The sequence below is a fragment of the Apteryx rowi genome, unplaced genomic scaffold (assembly GCF_003343035.1).
Source record: "Apteryx rowi isolate R43461 unplaced genomic scaffold, aptRow1 scaffold_624, whole genome shotgun sequence".
NCBI classification, from domain to species: Eukaryota; Metazoa; Chordata; class Aves; order Apterygiformes; family Apterygidae; genus Apteryx; species Apteryx rowi.
Genome location: NW_020450899.1, coordinates 282971 through 304377, shown reverse-complemented (window position 1 = coordinate 304377; position 21407 = coordinate 282971). Strand labels below are relative to the sequence as shown.

Below are 21407 nucleotides of genomic sequence, written 5' to 3'. Positions count from 1 at the left end.
GCCACTTAGTAGCATTTCTGTGAATTTCACTGGAGGGCAGTTCTGCCATTTAAGACAACCTGGTGCTGACTGAAAAGAGTAAATTTTTTTTGTTGCACTTCCATTTCAATTTAAATTAAACGCATGTTTTCAATTACTATATACTGTTTCTTTCAAAATGTATTTTTTGAAAAGCCATGAAGTTAATTTTTTAAGAGAGGACCAAAATTAGTTTGGGGCTTTTTTTTGTTTTAAGTTCAAAACCATATTTTAGTACTGTGAATTGTGTATTCTAAAGCTTACTTTGTATTTTTAGTACAAAAGACAAATAGCTCTCACCTTGTTACTAAAGTATTGGCCAGGATCATATTACTTTTAAGGAAAATGAACCTTTAGATGGTAAATTAAGATTCTTCTTTCCCTCAGTAAAGAAGAGCACCTGTTACTGCCAATAGGATGAAAAAAATACTTGATTTGATTTGCTCAGAGGGAATGTTAGAGGAGGCTGTATAATAAATACATATTTGTAAAAATAGTTTATCCAGTATTTGTATTTTATAACTTATCTTTTACTGAAGCATGTTTTTAACTCGATGTTTTTATTGGACTTCATTAAGTGTCATTCTGATGACTTTTTGCAATGAGATTTTGCAGTTAGCATTACTGTTAGGAAAATAAATGGCACATGTTCACAAGAGACAATATCACTATTGTTACTATAACTTGAATTGCAATGATTAAGGGCTTGATTACGGCCCTCACTGACATGGAGTACGTTTTTGCACCAGGAGAACTCAAGCTGCATGCTGAAATCCCATCTAATGCTTGCGTGTTTATGAAGGGATTTTTATAAGCTTTCTCTAGATGGAGAGTTGCCAGCTAACTGTGAAGTAAGGTTTTACGGGTGGTGGACAGGAGGCTTTATTATTTACATTTCCATCAAACACCTGAATAAATAACTCTGCACAAGAGCAAGTGAGGTCCTGTGGAAATGGTTTGCACTAGATCTAGTTTCCTTTTAAGATCAATACAAGCAACACTGTTTTTCTAGATTTGCATGGCTTAAGACAGCAAACTGAACAAGGGATCCCAATGCCCAATTCAGTCTACTTCTGAATATACTTGTTTTAATTAATTTTATCTCTTGAAAGCTAGAAGTAAAATGCTTATGAATATTTAACACACAGTAGAGGGAAATAATAAACAACAGTCAAGTCAGCAGGCTGTGAGGTAATACCATAATTGTTAGCCAAGTGCTTGTGCTACTGAAGAAACAAGAAATTCTCTTTTTTTAAGCTAAATTTACAGTATGCAAAAGGCTAAGGTGAAATATGCTGTATCCTACAGTAATTACAAAATTGTTCTAATGCATTAAACTTGCATATATTTCAGTGGACATGGCAAGTTCTCAAAAATTAAGGGATGCACTTCATTTTTAATAAACCAGCATTTCTTCTTGAATTCCCCCAACATTTTAGATTCATATCTCATTATGTCGTAGCAAAATATAAGGTCAGATTGTAAAAGACTGCAGCCAGCCCGCAAACTTAACTGCTGGAGAAGGATGGAGCGAATGGCCATGCCAATATAAAATTCAGACAAGGAAGGAAGCGGCATGTGATTTCAGTGCATTATGCTATGCGTGGCACCAATCCCCTTAATACACACTAAGGTTCTGATAGAGAAATGGGAATTTTTGAGAATAGGGTGAGCTGGAGATGGAGACTGGATAGATGCTCACAGGTGAACCTTGCAGTACAGCAGTAGTACTTCAGGGAGAACCGACAGTCATCTTCCTTCAAAATGTGGTATCAGGGTTGGTGGGTAGACTGGTATAAGCCAGGACAACTTCAGAGATCTCTCCCAAATATGTTTCCTTGACATTCTGATCTTGGACCCCTTGGTTGTAGCAGAGGCAACAGCTTGGGTCTAGATTGAAATACACTGGAAAGTTGAAAGTAAAATATGACCTTTTCCCCAACTTTCCTTTCTTGTAAAATGCTTGATCCACTGTACCATTTCTTTGTGCAGCTATTTTTGTTGGAAGAGATGAGAGAAAGGAAGTATGATGGGTATGCCCGGGCCATCCAGAAGGCATGGAGGAAGTATGTGGCCAGGAAAAAATATGTACAAATGAGAGAAGAAGGTAGGTCCTAACTTCTGATGACAGATATTTCACCCATGATTCCAGAAATAGAAAGAGTGCTACAAGAGATGAAGGAAATAGCTCCCTCTGTAGAGCAAACCATTGCACTGCAGATGGGGAATCCATTGGGAATGACTGCAAACTGTTAGACCCTGAGGTACCACTGCTGAGGTTGGGTGCTCTACACTGTACTCTACATGCGTGGGTTTCTTGGTACTTCACTCTCAAAACAAAGCTAGAGCAGGTAGAAGAGAGATCAGGGATTTTCAAGGGGAAGGGAAAATTAGTGCTTCCCACAGTTATACAGGAGCTGGATGGCCTGGGGATGATACAAAGCAATACAAGAACTGTAATGCCCAATTACTTTCCTGGTAAATGGTGGAACACCTGTTTAACAGCTCAGTTTTTTGAAGTATGAATGAACAACATTCTGGGTTTGGAAGAGTTAACCTTTAATTTCCAACAGCAAATACTGAATCAGGAGCACTTTGGGAACTATGGAAATTCTGACTCATCAGGACTGCTGAGCCTGCCATCAGTGTATTTCAGTAGGAATGGATTTAAAAATCACATGGTTCCTTATATAAAGGATTACCAGCTTCTCACTATTTTCTTCAGGTTATAAACAGTTTGATTATTGCTTCTTCCCCAATAGTTCTGCTTGAAACTGTTAGCACTTTCAGAGCATGAGTTTAGAAAATTGTATAGTAAATACTACAAATCACTGTTTATTTTTGGTATTTAAGCTTCTGATCTATTGCTGAACAAGAAAGAGAGAAGACGAAACAGCATTAACAGGAATTTTATGGGAGATTACATAGGCATGGAAGACCATCCAGAGCTACGCCAGTTTGTGGGCAAACGGGAGAAGATTGATTTTGCAGATACCGTCACTAAATATGATAGGCGATTTAAGGTAAGATTAAGAAGAACACCCAGTAATCATCAGTTCTGCTAGGGAGTTATACAAATGTCTTTTCACCATTCTGTAACAGAAACGCCACAACACTAGTCATACCACCTAGGACAACAGCTTGAAAAAATACTGTCTTTAACCTAAAAGACATGTGATACTTGGCGCAGGGAAGCAATTACACTCTCTTGATCTGAACATTGCTGTTTTGAACCCTATTGTCCCAGCACAGGCTACTTTTTAGCCCAGTGTAGTCTGACTCTTAGGCCGTGTGATTGCTCACATCAGTATTTTCCTACTCGAAGTAAAGCCAATGACCTTGCCCCAAATCACAATACATTATTATATATTTTGAATAGCTGTATGACATTAGGGAGTTGATCTTCATATAGCTATATATTTTCAAACAATTTTGTATTTCAGGGCGTGAAGCGAGATCTTGTCCTCACTCCAAAGTGCATATACCTGATTGGGCGTGAAAAGATAAAGCAGGGTCCAGAGAAAGGCCAAGTGAAGGAAGTCTTAAAGCGGAGGATGGAAGTGGAGAGAATTCTTTCAGTTTCTCTAAGGTCAGTACCTTGAAAACATCTTTCCATTGACAGAAGTTTGTGTAGGGAAGGGGAGACAAACCAACTGATGAAGGCTGTTTCATGAGCTATATCAATTAAATTTTGTACGTAAGCAAAGCTGAAACTGTATATCACTCCCAGCCCTTGTAAGTGTGCTCTAGGAATAGATGTTTATGTTTACAGCAAACACATGAACATTTTCTGAGTAGTTGTTAAAATGGCTCACTTACACTAGGTCTCACTTCTCTGGTGTGTCCCCCAAAATGTATTCTGGGAAGGATATTATTCACTGTGATAATTAGTGCAAGGAGGTTCTAGTGCGTTTTGGCTCAAGCTTGTATTCCGTAAGTAATTCTTGATTCTATGTAAGTACATTTGTGCGAGTCCATTGCTTCCTAAGGGGATGTTCTCTCTCTGGTTGGCTATTCCAACCTTTTATTTCTATTGGATTTCTCATCATTTCTGCTGGCTCAATGTCAAACCAATCCCAGATCGCAGGAAGTATCTGGGGATTCCACAGAGAGCTGGGGAACCCAGTTAGCTGAGTAAGTAAAACCAGGAAGAGATTTCCCATGAGACAAATGTATTCTTGTCTACATCATTTTATACCTTTGAAAAGGGGACAAAGTCTGTGGATACCTTTGTATTTGTTGTTGCAGTTTATCAGAGCTGGTAGCTGAATGTAATTTAACATAACAGGAATGCAGATCCAGCTTCATAGGGCAACAAGTGTACTTTAAATGTTGAAATCAGAAAGTGAAGTCAGAAATCTTCTCACAGATATTTTATAGTGCTTAAAAAAATGGCAGATTTCACATTTCTGCTGAGTTTTTAACTCACAGCCATTTCAGGATGAGAGAAAAGTCTGCAAAGTGTGTCGGCACACACAATGGCTTTTTCAAAGACAGTAGTTTGTTTACCATACACCTTTATAACAAAAGTTGCAACAGCGAGCAACTGTAGTAAATCTAGGTTAAAAATGAGAGTGAAACCTGTTGTTTTATTGCTGCAAGATTGGACTGCGTGCTGTGCAAATCTTGAACAGACTGCAGCCAGACACTCAAACTGGGTCTGCAGCATTCCAACGGCATAGTTGCATTGAGTCAGCTAAAGAGACGGCTGTCTGCCAAGTTAGTGAAAGCTGTTACACTCCTCATGTAAATAATAGTTCAGCAAGACTTTTTGAAGTAAAACCAAATGTGCTTGGTTCTGAAGAAATATGTATATTGTATTATGTCTAAAAATGTTTTAAGCTTACTTCGTTGATATTATTGCGTTGTAAAAGCCATTGGTTCTTGTATATGCTGGAAGCAGATTCAGGACTGCATCCTATCCAGTTGTCTAGATATCTCAAAAAAGTCCCAAAAAACAAAACCAAGGGGCACAAGAGGGCTTTTCCATGTTTTCAGGTTGTATGGGCTGAGTTCAAAATGGGTATTACTCAAGGGGTATCTTAACTCTGTGCTGACGCAGCATAATAGTAATACAGCACAGCCTGTAAAAGCTACAAAAATTACTGCTTCATTGGAATCTGAGATAAAATTCTCAGTGGCAATGCTAGGGCTTGTAACATTAAACAGTCTTTTAAACTAGTAGAACAGAATGAAACCTTTATTGGGGCATACATTGCCAACTATGTATTTTTGAGAAAGCAGTTTTTCAGACATGTCAGGCTCAAAACAAAAATTGTATTAGCTCTAACTTGCATTCTCTTTTGTTTTCAAAACTGTGGTTTATTCTCCCTATGGTTTAAAATTTTTACATATCTAAGATAATTGATTTCTCACTGGTTTTGAAAGGAATCTCAAACCCCTTGTCTTGGAGGGAAATAATTGAAATTACATTCTTCATGAGCTTATCCAGAATGGTTTTTAGCTGTTGTCTGTATTGCAGCCTTGAAGTTTCATAACGAGCTGAAGCTTCATATTCTTGTTTGTACTGTTTTTCAGGTTAAACTATATTTTAACTAGATTAATATAAAATAAAATATAGCATTTTTAAATGGAAGGGGGAGAGAGGATAACTGGTTCCTTACATTCCTAAACAATAACTATCTCTCAAGAAACCTATGCACAGTATATGGATGTAAGCTTGGATATATACAAGAAAGGCAGAATAATTAACAGCATTGACATGTGTTAACATTAAGTAATGCTGTATAATAACTTAGTAAAGGAATTGCACTTTAAAGCACTCAGCTTGGAATCTGTCTAAGGTATTGAGTATGACAACCTTCACTCTTATGGAAGGATTCTTGTGTTTTTAGTAGCAGTGAATAACTGAGCTTTATAGTTCATCTGATAAGCAGTGAGACCGGCCATCCTAACAGTTTTGTTAAGTCAGGCTCCTTGCCAAGTCAGCAAAAATAATACCGCTGACTGGGTAACATTTAATGTCGTTCTTGGGCTTTTCTTACAGGTCACCTTCAGAGCCCTGCTGAGGCTGTAGCTTTGCTTGATTTGAGGTGGTAGGCAAGAAGATCATGCTCTTACTCTGTTTTCACAGATTTCTCATTGCTATTTTGAATACAGTTAGGTACTTTAATGTGATTAGGTAAATTCATAGTTTCATGCATCCTTTCCCAGAATGAGCCCAGCACTTCAGAGTTTGAAAGGAGGTATGAAGTGCAATGGTGGTAGTTAAACTTTTAGAAAAATAAGTAGCGGTACAACTCATACTTTACCTAATGTGTTAAGTAGGTTAGAACTGTAATTTTGTATCTGATGTCGAGAGCACTTCCAGTAGATAAATAAAGTTATTCTTAATTCTGCATAAAGTAAATGAAAAGATACTCACAGTCTCTAGAGAGAGTCATTGCCCACAGCAATCAGATGAAAAGCAATGATTGAAAGGCTGGTCTTGCTCACCCTTTTCAGATTTAAAGAGTTAGCAATCAGGCACACCTGCTGGGAGAGCATGCTCCAAGCGGGAAGCAGCTAATTGCTAGATGATTGGAAAACATTGTGTGGGTGAACAGACTTAATTGTATCTGTGATAGAAGGCAGCTCCCTTCTGAGCTGAAACTTCTTTCAGTTCCTTAGGTGCTATAATTAGTTACTGTGAAATGTTGAAATAAGGCATATATAGATTTGTATTAGATATCAATGCCTTCTCCATGTGATTTATTGCTGTGCAAACCATTTAAAGAAGTTGTTCCTCAGTGAAAGTTAAATAATTTTGGCTTTCCCTTCACCTGGCTGCAAAAAGGCCTGGTTTTCCACAGCCTTGACCTCTACAGTGCAGATGTTGACACGCTGAATGATGTGCTAGTGGCAAGTTTTTAGTATGCATTTATTTAGAAAAAACTCTGAAATCACTTAATAAATGTTAATTCTAAATGCAACAGGATATGTAAGGCCCATTTCTCCAAAGAGAAATGCAAACTGAGATTGCCTCTTTTGCTTAGGTGATATCTAATGTGTTGAAAGAAATTACAGTGGTAAAATAATATTTTCTAATGTTAGTAACGGCAGCAGAAGATGAGATGGAAGCAAACAGGTAACAGAGCAACACGCTAACACAGTTCATTTAAAAATAGTGTACGAGTTTCAACTTCTAGAAGAAACTGCAGCCCAAGGATGTTAGTAAGAGTCGAAGTGTGAATCCAAATATAACACACAAATCTGCGACTTCATCTGTGCTGTCTAATAACCATCAGCATGTGCTGTGCTGGGGAGGGGAGCTGCTTGCTGAAGGGAGGAACCTCACTATATTAATTTCCTCTTAAATAGCTCTTGAGCGAAACAATTGTGGGATTCTTTTTGAGTCCGAGGAACTGTGGAGGAAGTTGCTACAAATCATTCAGGCAACAACCCCTTCCTCAATCACAGTTAGGATAGTTTGGTGGCCATATTTGTGTCTTACTTTCTTTCTCTTACTTTCAGATTTTTTCTCTTAAAAAAAAAATACATATTTATCTTGTAACCATCTCACAGATGGCTTTATATGCACAGGAGTAGGGTAGAATTAGTCCACTATTAGAACAAATAATAATTGCCCAACAGCACTGACAAAACAGCAGAGAAATTTTGGCTTCAGCCTCCCTGCAGTGAAATGAAGCACCATGAAAAGGAGTCACACGTTTCCTGCTGGGAATATTTAACAATATTTAACTATGCTTCTTTCTTCATTAAAAGACAGAGTGAGATAGAGGCCTAATTTCAATGTTGATGCAGACTCCCATTGTCAACAGTATGAATAATCGTTGTTTGGAGTCTATTTTGGGAAAGTATCATGCCAGTGATAAGTGTTTTGTCCAAGTTTAAGCACGTCTCAGCTCAGCACAGTCGTCAGAAGTCCTGCACTGCCCCTTCTCCCTGCCATACATGTTTCCTACCCCTAGCACTAGCTAGTGCTTGGGTGGCTGCCTTGGGACCTGGATCAGAGAAACTGAAAAGCAAGAAAAAAAACTGAAAATTAATCTACCAGAAAAAGGGTGGGGTGGGGTGGGGAGGATGTTCTAGCACTAGGGAAGGAACAGAAATGCACATGGGAAAAAGGGGCGAGAAGCAGAGATGGGAAGGCAGCCCCTTCTGACAGCATGACAACTTCAAATTGATTTGAACTGATCATGAAATCGCACATGAAGTTAGAGGTTTCATGCCACATCAGTGCAAACGTGGGTGCTGCCCATGGGGCAGTCCCTTGTCCTGGCATTATGCCCCCCACCATGCTCCTGGGTCTGATTCAGCACTGTCCTGCCACGTAGTGACCTGCTTCTGCAAGTTGGCACTATGGGACCCTGACCCAGCATCAGAAAAACCAGTTAGTTTACTGTGGGATCAGCAAATTGAACTGAGCATCTTATGGTTGCTTGCTTGCTATTGGAGACGGGAAGAAAGGGGGACCCGTGGCCAAGCAAAGTGGAGCCTCCTTGCACAGAGGCATTACATGGTTACACTGTATGAGGTATAATCAAGAACTCCATTTTCAGGTCTCGCAGGCTTATTTAGCAAGCTTGGTTATACCTTGTTGTAGAGAAGCAGACAGGCACCAGTGTAGTTAAAGCTAGGAAGTAAGCCAACATGCTGTTAAAAGCATGATGCACATGTAAACAAATTACAAGCCTGCTGTAACAACAGTAATCCTGGCTAAGGCTCATGAAGGACATGGTTTTACTGTGGGGACTCTGGGAGGGCACAAATCAGTCTTGCAAAGTACTGGCATGTGGATATTAAAGTGGTTTGCAGTGTCTTCAGCAGGTGTGAATAGGAGTTGATCCAAGGCTGGCAGTGGAACTAACTACCCAACATGTGTATTTTCTAGACAGTGTTAAACCAGTGCAAGCGAAAGACAAGGGCGAGCTCAGAGCTTTCATTCAGAAATTGATTGCGTTGGGTTTCAGTCTTATTTTAAGACTAGTATCTTTCAAGTTTCTAAATCAATCATCTCTAATCATATGTTTTGCTATTACTGAAGATATGGACTTGAAATTGTAGCACATGTTCTCATTTTATGATAACAGTAATTACTTAAAAATGATAAATTAGCATTTGTATCTCTCAGAAAGGATTGTTTTGGGTATTCTATTATCAGCTGCCCCCCCAAAAAAATGTCTGCTGAAAGCAAGGCTCTGTAGTTACTGCTGCTTGGACTTCTTTCTTACTTTTAAAAAATTATAATGAGATTCTCAGAGTACTCACAGTTAATGCTGGGTATATTTGCTGTTAAAATTTTAATCTGAATGGTATATGCTTTTTCTTTTCAGTACGATGCAGGATGACATTTTCATTCTACATGAACAGGAATACGATAGTTTGCTTGAATCAGTCTTCAAAACTGAATTTTTAAGCCTTTTATCAAAACGATATGAAGAGAAAACACAAAGAAAACTACCTCTGAAATTTAGCAATACGTGAGTTATGTTTTTGCAATAGGCTTCTAAGAATAATCTTTACTCTTGCTGCCTTGGCAAACAAGTGAATGCTAGTTTCTGAGCTCCTGACACTAAGCTTTGCTATAGACTAATAGGAGGCAGCACAGTGTAAAATCTAAGTGTGCAAGAAGGAGACCAACTGCCATAGCTGTTCAGAGTAACAGGCTAGGATCGTACCTCGGCTTGCGGCTGGGTTCTGCTGTCTGTGCGCTGTAAGGCTTCCATGTAGATGAGTTGCCTTCAGTGTAGCTGAGCTGCCTTCGTGCTACTGAAGGAGGCATCGGGCCCAAGGGACTGCAGCTTTGGTGGGCCGCAGAGCAGCCGTGCCAGCCTGCCCCACGGCCGGGCCCAGGCCGGTTTCTGCACCGTGAAGGTGCAACCATAGTCCAAGCTCTCCGTCTCTGAGCTGGCTGCTGGGTTCTAGCACAAGAAGGGAGCGTCCCATCCTCTTCAAACTCCTTAACCTTGCCCCAGTGCTGTGGATACATTATGATGAGGAGTTCGGAAGACAATTCCAGAGTCATAATGTGATAATCTGAAATAACATCTCTTCTGAGGGTTTTTTTTTGTGGGGGGAGGGAAGGGGAGGGAAGAGGCAGAGAACTGCAGGATGAGAGAGGGCCTGAAGTAGCCTCATTAACTAAATAATTTTGTGAACAATTTTCATAAACACACCTGCAAAGCTACAGAATGCTTGATGTCCATTTTAGCTGTAAGGACATGCTGGAAACTATCCCAACAAACGTGTTTTTGTTAATACTCCTACCCTTTAAACAGATTAGCAACAGCAAGCCTGGGATTTGCATGTTTATTTTGCTTCCTTCAAAGAAGTGTAAGAATTATAAAGGGACATTATTAGTTTAGTTTTATAATGGCACAGGAGGACAGAGTGAAGTGTGAACCATTCCTGTAGTGTATATTCTTATAGTCTTGGAATCCAAAGCCAGTATCCAGAGTAACTGTTTTTGTTCATGTAAAATGTAATGTATTACACTTCTGGGGTTCTGCCCAGTACAAATCATGGTCTTGTTAGCTTGTATCCAGTTACAATACAGAGCAGATGATAGATAGTGCGGAAATACTAGGAAAGAGTATACATGTGGAGAAAAAAAAAAAATCTCCTCTAAATTAGGAAGATTCAAGTATATATGCAAGAATGTGCACTCCCAGAACATGCATAAAACCCACTCCTAAAGCATATATAGGTCATCTAATAGCATATACAGAAGACTGTTTAGGAATGGAGCATCTTACTAGCTTGCTCCTGCAGAGGCAGTGCCTGAATCTGCATGATGGCAGACACATCTGTTGCTCAGATCTTTGCAAATTTTCCCCCAAAGCTCACTACACTCTCCCTCCTTTCCAGAGCATCTCAACTTCCTTTGAGTGGCTCTGCTGGGAAAGTTAAAAGCATCAGTAAAGTAGAACATTTAAAAAAAGCACGAAACAGATTTAGTTAGGTGTTTCATGTTAGCTTATTTACTCCAGGAATACAGTTTCTCAGTCTTAGCTATCTTTACAGTCCTTTTTATTTTTATAATTCTAAGTTATCTGCTGCTAAGTGATATTGTCCTGATTTCACATGTAAATGCTTTCTAGATTTTTTTGCTTATGTTCATGTGCTTATATTAGACTTGAAGTGAAGCTCAAAAAGGAGAATTGGGGGCCCTGGAGCTCTGGTGGTTCTCGTCAAGTACAATTTATGCAAGGCCAAGGTGATATAGCCATTCTCAAGCCAAGTAATAAGGTGCTGCAGATCAGCATTGGACCAGGGCTACCAAAGAATTCCCGTAAGTATGAATTTCCTTTAGAAATTAGTGAATGGTTTGGAAATTTAGTGAATGGATGACTTTTTTCTCCTTGCTTGCATCTAGACTCAGCCTGTTCTTTATTGTTTCTCTGTAACACTGAAATGAAGATCAAGTTATAGATTCTAATGATACAACAGATTTCCCTGCTGCTCTGCAGTCCTTCTGGAATGTTTCCTTCACCATTTTATAGTGACTGTTCCTGAGGTGTCTGAAATTCTTTTCCCTGTGGCAAAAGAAATGTTATGTTTAATCATGTGACACTACAAACAGCACATTAGCGAAGCTCTAAGCGCCTGCAGTTCCTACAGGCTTGCTGATACAGAAAGGTCTGCATCAGGATAGTACAGGTTGTGATATGAGGAAAGGTATTTTGGGTCCCATTTACAGCAGCCTTCAGACAGCTTAAATTTAAATCATGTGACTGAACTGGATCACAAAAGGGAGAATATGCCCAAGTCATCCTTGTTGCACTGAAAGCTTGAGCAGGACCTGGCCAACAAACACCATAGGAGGCAGATTCTTTATTCCTAAAGATCAGCCCTGTCTGACCACAGAGGAGAGGCCTGGCAGCCAGAAGGACTTATCTTATGAATGTAATCCAGAAAGGAAAAGAAAATGTTGCTGGTTTCTTACAGGCCCTACTAGACGGAACCTTACCCAAAGCAGAGGATATTCCAGCAGGTCTCAAGGTCAGACGTACCCTATGAGAGCCGCACCTCCTCCTCCTGGTAAGTCGTGTTAGCCTTGGGCAAAAACAAAGTTCCAAATTCAGTCTTTCTCTTTACCGTTGTCACCTGATATCTTTTCACAGTAAAAATTTCATAGTAAAGCTTTGAAATACTCTTTGATTGATCCTAACTGAAACAGATATATTTGAAAAGGCTTTTCAACTCTGTAGGGATTTAATCAACTATGTTGTTGGAAGTTGTTGACAATCAAACTGGTATTCCACCAGACATGTCCCAGTTGTCACGGACACTGTCATGTTAAGCCTCTTACTATAAAACACTGAATATAAAACTAACCCCATAGCCTTGTTCACTCTCCTTTTAGGGCAAAATATATACACTCAGCACAGACAGACAATGGTTAGCAATGAAACTGCTTTCAGTGCCATAAACAATACGCAAAACAATATGCAATGCAATTTATGTCTGGTTGTCCTATCCTGTTATGTAACAACTTTTGTATAGGCTAAATGCTGAAGCGTATCAGCCATGCCAGTAAGTAATTTTTTTTTTTTTTGCATGAGATTGATGTCATTAGGGTGTTTCACTTCTGCCCTTGAAAGATATGATTAATTTAGCCTGTGAACTCAGAGGAGAGAACAATATCCCATTGACCCACCATTTCCCAAGTGTTTTTTTCTTTACACTCCCCAGAGTGTTTTTGATAAAGGGTTCTCTTTCAGTCAGCTTCTGTTTACTGAGAAGCACAATGCTAAGAGTATGTCAGATGTACAAGCAGCCTTGGTCATCAAATTAAACAGGTAGCTCCTGATCCAAGTAAGACCTCATAGCAGTATGAGTCAAAAACTAAGACGTGCACGGTCTGCAAGAACTGCTTGTAGTAAAGTGGCAAGATACTTAAATTACTGTAGTTAAAGTTGTTAACCAGTCTGCAAACCACTGCTTCTGACTGTTGATAGAGAACACTACTGTCTTCATACCAAATAGTCATACGGGGTGAATTAGAACAAGGGATGTCTGTTTTAAAAATATTTTCAAAGACTCTTTCAGTAGTTTTACAGCTGCATGAAAAAGACAAAAATAACTGGTTGAGAAAGCCTCATGATTGTAGACCAAGCCCAAACTCGCCTCATGTTAAAATAGTTTGAATGTAGATTTGTACTCAAGCCACTGGCTCCAGTGGATGCCCATACCTGCAGTGTGGCCTTTTATCATCATATATCCCCCCAGGGCTTGTGACAACCACTGAACAGATAAGTCAAAGGGTCCTTATTAGAAGGCCCTGCCTTTTTGTGCAGCAAGACACTGGGCTTTCAAGTTACACTACAGATGTTCATGAACCATTGGTACCTCTCTGTGGCCTCCTGGCAGGACCAGTGTAACTACTAAAGTTAAATGCTCTATTGACCCTTATGCATTAGGGTAGTCTGTTTAAAGCATGAGCAGAAATCTTCTGCGTAGACCTCAACTCAATTGCCTTATCAGATATTATTTTAAAAAAGAAAATAAACCCCTTTTATAAAATAGCCAATTAGAGCTGGAAACTGAGATAAAAGACAACTGGTATAAAAGAGTTCCAAAGAGATCGGCCAGGATTTTCAAGGAGGTAGATGCCCAAATCACCCAACTGCCTCAGGCTCCTTGGAAGTCGCAAACAACTTTCTGCATCCTGCTTCCACACTGTGGGAAAGAAACTCTGTGATCCATCATCATTTGAAATGTATTCCGCTATATGTCTGTTTTGAAATTACAATGGTCCAGTAGCTGAACAGGCTGTTATATGTTCAGAATTAAATAAACCTTTACTTATTTAACCGTAATGTACACGCACTGCTAGCTTAATGATACATTTGGGCCCCAAAGTGAGTTTTATGTATGAATTTTTGACTACTTAAGGTCTGCCATAGCATCAAAAGAATATCAGAAGTGAAGACTAGCTGCTGAATGCAGCAGGCTTTTCTCTAGTGTCACAAATATGAATTCTCCTCTCTGCATTGCTATTCATGCTGCTAATTTCCAGCTGGCATAATCACACGGGAAAAAGAAGAGGATCACCCCACAGCATTAACCAGTCTAATTTTTAATATAAACATAGCTCCCATTTAATTCAGTGGGAGTTTCAGGAATGCAAAGAATGCAGAATTGAACTCCTTAAGCCCTGATCCTGCAAGTAGCTCAAACATGGGTGGGTTTGTTTTAAATTCACTTAGAGACATAGTTTGTTTAAAAGCATTTACCTTTATCATCATCTGGAAAATTCAAACTCATTTTGAGCTATCAAAGTAGGAACAAGCCATTTTTCTTTTTCTTCTTCTTTTTTTTTTTTTTTAAACTAACTTGCTTGCTAAACAAGCAAATATTTGTATCAACTCAAAAAAAAAAAAAAAGTCCCCCAAGTATTCACAGAGCTCAGAATTTTAGGCATTTATTATCTTTTAAATTTAAATAAATAAATAAATATCCAGAGAGCCCAGTACCTCTACATAGCTTCAGATTAAGACCATCTGGATGAAATTTTATGCACTGTTTTTAAAGAGAGGTATGGTGGTTACATGTTTGTTAGGTAATATTAATGAGGTTGAATTCAGCTGAGAGCTTTGCAAATCCTCTTGTACACTTGTAACGTTCTAGCCACATGGCTCAAACTTGAGCAAGAATCTATGAAGTCATGAGTCCAAAGCAGATCATCAGTGAACCTGCTACTATGTATAGGTGAAACTTTAGGATTATAGCTTTTTTTTGTTTTTAAGTTCTTTGAGAGCTGAGTCTAGCTGACAGCTGAACCACCAACACAAAAAAAAGACTATCTTTTCTGAGCCGTAATTTAGACTGGATGTATTCACGCTTTCTTTACTTCTAGGTCATCATCAAAATGGAGTATTAACTCCCCCACAGTCTGTACTACATTCCCAAGTCCCAGCAAACCAACGGGCCAATCAGAAAAACCTGTACACAAGTATGATCCGACCACCTTTACCACAGCAGCTGTCAGGAGGATCAGGCAGGATTTCAGAGCAACCAGATAGCTTGGATTTCCTCAAAGTACCTGACCAAGGAGCAGCTGGGTAAGATTTTACATTAAATCAGAAAAAGAAGAGTCAATTTCTGTAAGTCGCTTCACACATTCAAACCATTCATGGCTGATAAAGTTATACTGTGTACACAGATGACCAGATTATGCTACTGAGTTGCACTCAAAGGTCCCTTTATCTTCCATAGGATTTCAAAATACATATTCCATCACAGTTCATAGGCCTTTAGGAATGAAGGTGAACCAGTTCCAATAGGTCCAATATTAAGATATTAAACTTGCATGGTACTTTCTACTTAAGACTATCAAAACACTTGGTGGGCTTTAACTAGGCCTTCTGGTTTACAGATCAGTAACAGCAGGTGCCATATGCTCCATGGCCATTGTCAGCCCAGAAACTCTGACTTGTGGTCCTTTTGTTTCAGCCAGCAACTTTGACTCTTGCCTCATACACCGCTTCTGTACAGCTCAGCTCAGTGTTAACTTCAGTGTCAGGCAGTACAGGCACGGAGATACTGCGATTCGGTTCCAGACCACCACCATAAAGCGAGTCACATGAATTTTTTTGGTTTCCCAGTGCATATAAAAGTTAGTCTACAGTATAGTGTAAACATATTAAGCGTGCAATAGCATGATGTCTTAAAAAAAAAAGTACATACCTTAATTAAAGAATACTTTATTGCTAAAAAATGCTAACCATCATCCGAGCCTTCAGCAAGTCGTAATCTTTTTGCTGATGGGGGTCTTGCCTCGATGTTGATGGCTGCTGACTGATCAGGGTGGTGGCGGCTGAAGGTTGGGGTGGCTGTGGCAATTTCTTCAAATAAGACAGCAGTGAAGTTTGCCGCATTGATTGACTCTTCCTTTCACAAAGGATTTCTCTGTAGCAGGCGATGCTGTTTGATAGCATTTTACCCACAATAGAACTTCTTTCAAAACTGGAGTCAGTCCTCTCAAACCCTGCCGCTGCTTTGTCAACTAAGTTTCTGTAATATTCTAAATCCTTGGTTGTCATTTCAACAATGTTCACAGCCTCTTCACCAGGAGCAGATTTCATCTCAAGCAACCACTTTCTTTGCTCATCCAGAAGAAGCAACTCCTCATCCGTTAAAGTTTTATCATGAGATTGCAACAATTCAGTCACATCTTCAGGCTCCACTTCTAAGTCTAGTTCTCGTGCCATTTCCACCACATCTGCAGTTACTTCCTCCGCTGAAGTCTTGAACCCCTCAAAGTCATCCATGAGGGTTGGAATCAACTTCTTCCAAACTCCTGTTAATGATGTCAATATTTTGATCTCCTCCCATGAATCACGAATGTTCTTAATGACATCTAGAATGGTGACTCCTTTCTAGAAGGTTTTCAATTTACTTTGCCCAGGTCCATTAGAGGAATCACTATCTATGGCAGCCACAGCCTTACAAAATGTATTTCTTAAATAATAAGACTTGAAAGTCGATATTACTCCTTGATCCATGGGCTGCAGAATGGATGTTGTGTTAGCAGGCATGAAAACAACATTAATCTCGTTGTACATCTCCATCAGAGCTCTTGGGTGACCAGGTGCATTGTCAATGCACAGTAATATTTTGAAAGGAGTCTTTTTTTTCTGAGCAGTAGGTCTCAGCAGTGGCCTTAAGATATTCAGTAAACCATGTTGTAAACAGATGTGCTGTCATCCAGGCTTTGTTGTTCCATTTATAGAGCACAGGCAGAGTAGATGATTGAGCATAATTCTTAAGGGCCCTAGGATTTTCGAAATGGTAAATGAGCACTGGCTCCAACTTAGTCACCAGCTGCATTAGCCCCTAACAAGGGAGTCAGCCTGTCCTTTGAAGCTTTGAAGCCAGGCATTGACTTCTCCTCTCTAGCTATGAAAGTCCTGGATGGCATCTTCTTCCAGTATAAGGCTGTTTCGTCTACACTGAAAATCTGTCGTTTAGTGTAGCCACCTTCCTCAATTCTCTTTGCTAGATCTTCTGGATAACTTGCTGCAGCTTCTGCATCAGCACTTGCTGCTTCGCTTTGCACTTTTATGTTATGGAGATGGCTTCTTTCCTAAGCCTCACGAACCAACCTCTGCCAGCTTCAACCTCTTCTTCTSCAGCTTCYTCACYTCTCTCAGCCTTCACAGAATTGAAGGGAGTTAGGGCCTTGCTCTGGATGAGGCTTTGGCTTAWGGGACTGCTGTGGCTGGTTTGATCTTCTATCCAGACCACTAAAACTTTCTCCATATCAGCTGCAATAAGGCTGTTTTGCTTTCTTATCATTCGTGTGTTCACTGGAGTAGCGCTTTGAATTGCCTTCAAGAGCTTTTCCTTTGCATTCACAACTTGGCTACCTGCTTGGCGCAAGAGGCCTYGCTTTCGGCCTGTCTCGGCTTTCGACACACCTTCCTCACTAAGCTCATCATTTCTAGCTTTTGACTCTTCCTTTCACTTGGAYACTTAGAGGCCACTGTAGGGTTATTAATTAATTGACCTAATTTCAATATTGCTGTGTACCAGGGAATAGGGAGGCGCGAGGAGAGGCAGAGAGACGGGGAACGGCCAGCCCGTGGAGCAGTCAGAACACACACAACGTTTATCGATTAAGTTCACTGTCTTGTACGGGTGCAGTTCATGGCGCCCCAAAACAGTTACAATAGCAACATCAAAGATCACTGATCACAGATCACCATAGCAAATATAATAATAATGAAAGAGTTTGAAATATTGCGAGAATTACCAAAATGTGACACAGAGACACGAAGCGAGCACGTGCTGTTGGAAAAATGGCACCGATAGACTTGCTCAACACAGAGTTGCCACAAACCTTCAATTTGTAAAAAACGCAGTATCTGCAAAGTGCAATAAAACAAGCTATGCCTGTATTGAATTCACACTCACACTTGATAGGAAGATGACTGTACTCTTGTGTGTCAAATGCAAGATTATTTCAGTCACTCAGACTTCTAAGTTGCAGTTGGGGGTGGGGGAGGAATCATTTTACTGCTCTGGCCAGGTATTTTCCAATAGTCAAGTGTCAAAAGCATCAAAACTCTCACCAGAAGTGGCAGAAAGGAGGAACTGAGATCAGGGGCATAGCAGGGAGGGAAACAGAACTTTGTTCTCAACTCTGAAAGCAGCTGCTCCAGGTCTTGATTGAAAATCCAGAGTAGGTAAAACCTCTGTATGTGTTCCCATGCTATCACTGATAATGTAGATATCAAGACAGAAGTTTTCTGTTAAATATATATGGGACTTCAGAATGTTAAAGGCCTTACAAAACATAAAGGCTTTTAGTGACTAAACAATTTCTAATTTAGCCCTTTATATTCTGTTTTCTTGCTCATTAGTGGGGTTTTGCTGCAGTGGGAATTTGAATGCTACTTAATTGACAAAGACTGATGCCTATTCAGCAGTTTTAGCAAAGAAAATCTATTCTTGAATAAGCAGTTTGTGTTTCTTCTTGCTGAGCACTTGCTATTTGTGCAGTTGAACCCTGAGGTAACTGATTCTCAAAGAAATCACTATTAGTAACAGCTGGGTGTCCCAAGGCATATTAAGTCAACAAGGAAAATTACACCAGCAGAAAGAAATAAAATACACTGTAGTAAGGCTTAAATATTTTTCATGGTAATGGTTAGAGCAGACACCATTCTGCAGTCCACAGCTATTCAAGCAAACACACATGATGTTCACCTCACTAGTCCTCCCATGCCAGAGAGGGTTCCCCTCTTCCTTGTTAAGTAAGAAGCCCTGTGTACATTCAGCTAATTGTCTTTCTTACATCTCTGGGCCAAATGATAGTGAGGGGAGAGACAAGAGGAAATTCAGACTTTTCCTGCTGCAAACTCTGTATTTGCAGCTTCTTAGCAACCTTCACGTCATCCATCTGTCCCTCTCAGTGTCTCTTCCTCCAAACAGTCTCTTTCTCCCCTTCCCTCTGACAAATTGTTGTTCTCCCTGCAGCGAGATGGGCCACATAGCCCAGCCCACGGCAGACAGCTGGCTGGCAGCCAGCAGCTTCATGTTGCACCATTGCTCTGACTCACTGCCGAATCTGAGCCTTCACTGACCACACCAGCTAGAGCCCGTATCTCCTCTGAAGGTTATGTAAAGGCCTGAAATAAAAGACGCTACTGTATTAGGAATTTTGCCTAAGGAAGGGCCCGAGTACGTCAAAGTAAGGTAAAGTAAGTGTTCTTCTGCCACAGGAGTAGGCAGTACTCGCGTGCCCTAGTAAAAGGGGTGGTGCTGTTGCTGCTCACTATAAACAAACATGCAACAGTCATGATACTCTTACTCTGAGCTGTTGTGATCCAAGCGCCCAGGTTAGATCATTTTGTCAAATGTGTAACAGCTTGTACTTGGGGTAATCTGGGAGAAGTCAAGATTAGACCAAACGTTTGCCCAGTCACCACCTACCCCTCTGCTCTCCATAACCCTTTAACATATTTGCCTTTGCTCTGGAATAGTCTTGGGGGTTAGGTGGAGACACTCGGTCCCCTCCTCCAGTGGTCCACGTGGCTGTGGGCTCTTACAGGCAGCCAAAAACCATTAGCTGTATGAAGTGCCATATTTTATACCAGCAGACCCTTCTCAGCTGTCAGTCTACAGCCAAGCACCCACGCATGTCACTGCTAGGGGTCCTTAGCCCATGGTCTGGGCTAGAAGCTCCTGGTGGCCTATGTTTTGTCCTTTTGTGTAATCCAGCTGGCTCCAATACTTACTACAGTACTTGCTATGGTTCTTTTATACCTATGACAAGAAGATGTGAGCAGTAGACACCTCTTGGAAAACAAACAAACAGTGACTGTACATGGAATTGATGGATTTTCAGTATCAGAAGATATGCATAGGATTTCTAAGCAGGCGCTTTCCAACTCCTGCATACACAGAGTGAATGTGGTCAGCCCTGCAGCAAAATTAGTCAAGTGCATGTTGTCTTCTCCATCGTACTAATAGTAGGCATTTTCCCACTATGCACCAAATGCTAGCCATAAAGAAATTGTAAGCATATTTAGAACATTTTTCCATCGGTCATCAAATACCAAAGAAAATGAAACAAACAGTCTACTGCTAATTTTGAGAATGCCTCAAGTAATTGTCAGCAGGTGCTATCATTTCTAAACATGCTTGCATCTTTGTAAACTAGTAACTTCTATTTCTTTAAGTGGTGGTGAAATATTCTCACCACGTCAGTTTATTCTGTTAGAGTTTTTTCCTCCAACATTAGCCTTTTACTTTATCTTGAGAATACAGCTCATGTAACAAAAAAGAGACCCACACAACTAAGCTAGCTATAGGATAAAGTCATTGTGATTTCTGCCAGACAACTATGAATGACGTATTCATTACTGTAAATGCAGCAGCCACCAAATACCTAGTGACATAGTGTCAATCATTAACTCTGTCATAGGGGGTTGGGAGAGAAGAGAGAGAGATCAGATGCATCACACCACAGCATTAGTTCCTAATGCTATGGGCACACAAAAAAAAGAAGGATCATCCCTTTCATTCTTACTGACCAAGTTTACAAGCATGATTAGCATATTTAATGCTTCTATTGTTTATACTTACTATTTTTTAAGAGCAATTATGATTGAGGTAAACAAAAAAACAGTATCTTAGGTCAGACAGTAAAGATGTCTTTCTCATTCTACTGACAACCGTATAGGCTTAAAACCGATAGAAAAAAAAAAACCACAAGCAGCCACAGCAATAATTGTAACCAGAACAAGCAGGGCTCTGCCATCAAGCCTTCTGCAGGGGTTTTTGTGGAAGTTGGGCTTCTACAGAAAGCCACAAGCAAGAAGGGAGAGTGCTTTGGTAGCAGAGTCAATGATTCTGGGCAAAAGGAAGTAGGAGGGGAAGCTGCTGTTTGGGAGAAGTATTTTGTTTTTTTGTTTTGTTAAAGCAGTCTGCAGCTTTAGGCAATTTGCAGTAGCAATATGGGTGTTATGCTGGAAAGTCAGAGGCCTGGTAAAAAAAGGGCCTAGTAAAGTTGTTTCTCTAGAATATTCCAACTTAATATTCCAATAAGTGTCTAGTAAACCTCTCAACCACATAGTTTGTTCCGCTTTCTCTATATAAAATACAACCTGGGGTATAGTATTTTGCTCAGATATGGTGGGAAGCGTGATGCTCCACCCTGAGAGGAGTGCAGATAATATGGCAATAATACCAATTCAGAGCACACGAGTCAAAAGACCAACTTGACAACTTTTTGCTATGATTTTAGTACAACCTAATTACTGACTCCACCAACACCAACAATTACAGAAACTCATATACATGTCCAGAGCTACTTCCAGGCCCATTTTATAACCTAACCTCCAGGTGGAAAGCAGCATTGCAACACTACCTACTGTATCTGCCCCTTTACAGAAGCTGGTCATAAAGGCGCCGAT

The 21407-nt window shown here is 40.1% G+C and overlaps 1 protein-coding gene across 1 annotated transcript in view; it reads left to right on the top strand.

Annotated features, from left to right (window-relative positions):
* Positions 1-21407, top strand: part of MYO1E (myosin IE) — a 68166-nt gene that overhangs the window by 42697 nt on the left and 4062 nt on the right. Inside the window, exons 20-26 of the mRNA XM_026084008.1 lie at positions 2011-2125; positions 2872-3041; positions 3462-3607; positions 9315-9461; positions 11115-11272; positions 11929-12021; positions 14843-15047. Coding sequence (XP_025939793.1) covers positions 2011-2125; positions 2872-3041; positions 3462-3607; positions 9315-9461; positions 11115-11272; positions 11929-12021; positions 14843-15047 — 1034 coding nt within the window. The remainder of the gene's footprint in view (positions 1-2010; positions 2126-2871; positions 3042-3461; positions 3608-9314; positions 9462-11114; positions 11273-11928; positions 12022-14842; positions 15048-21407) is intronic.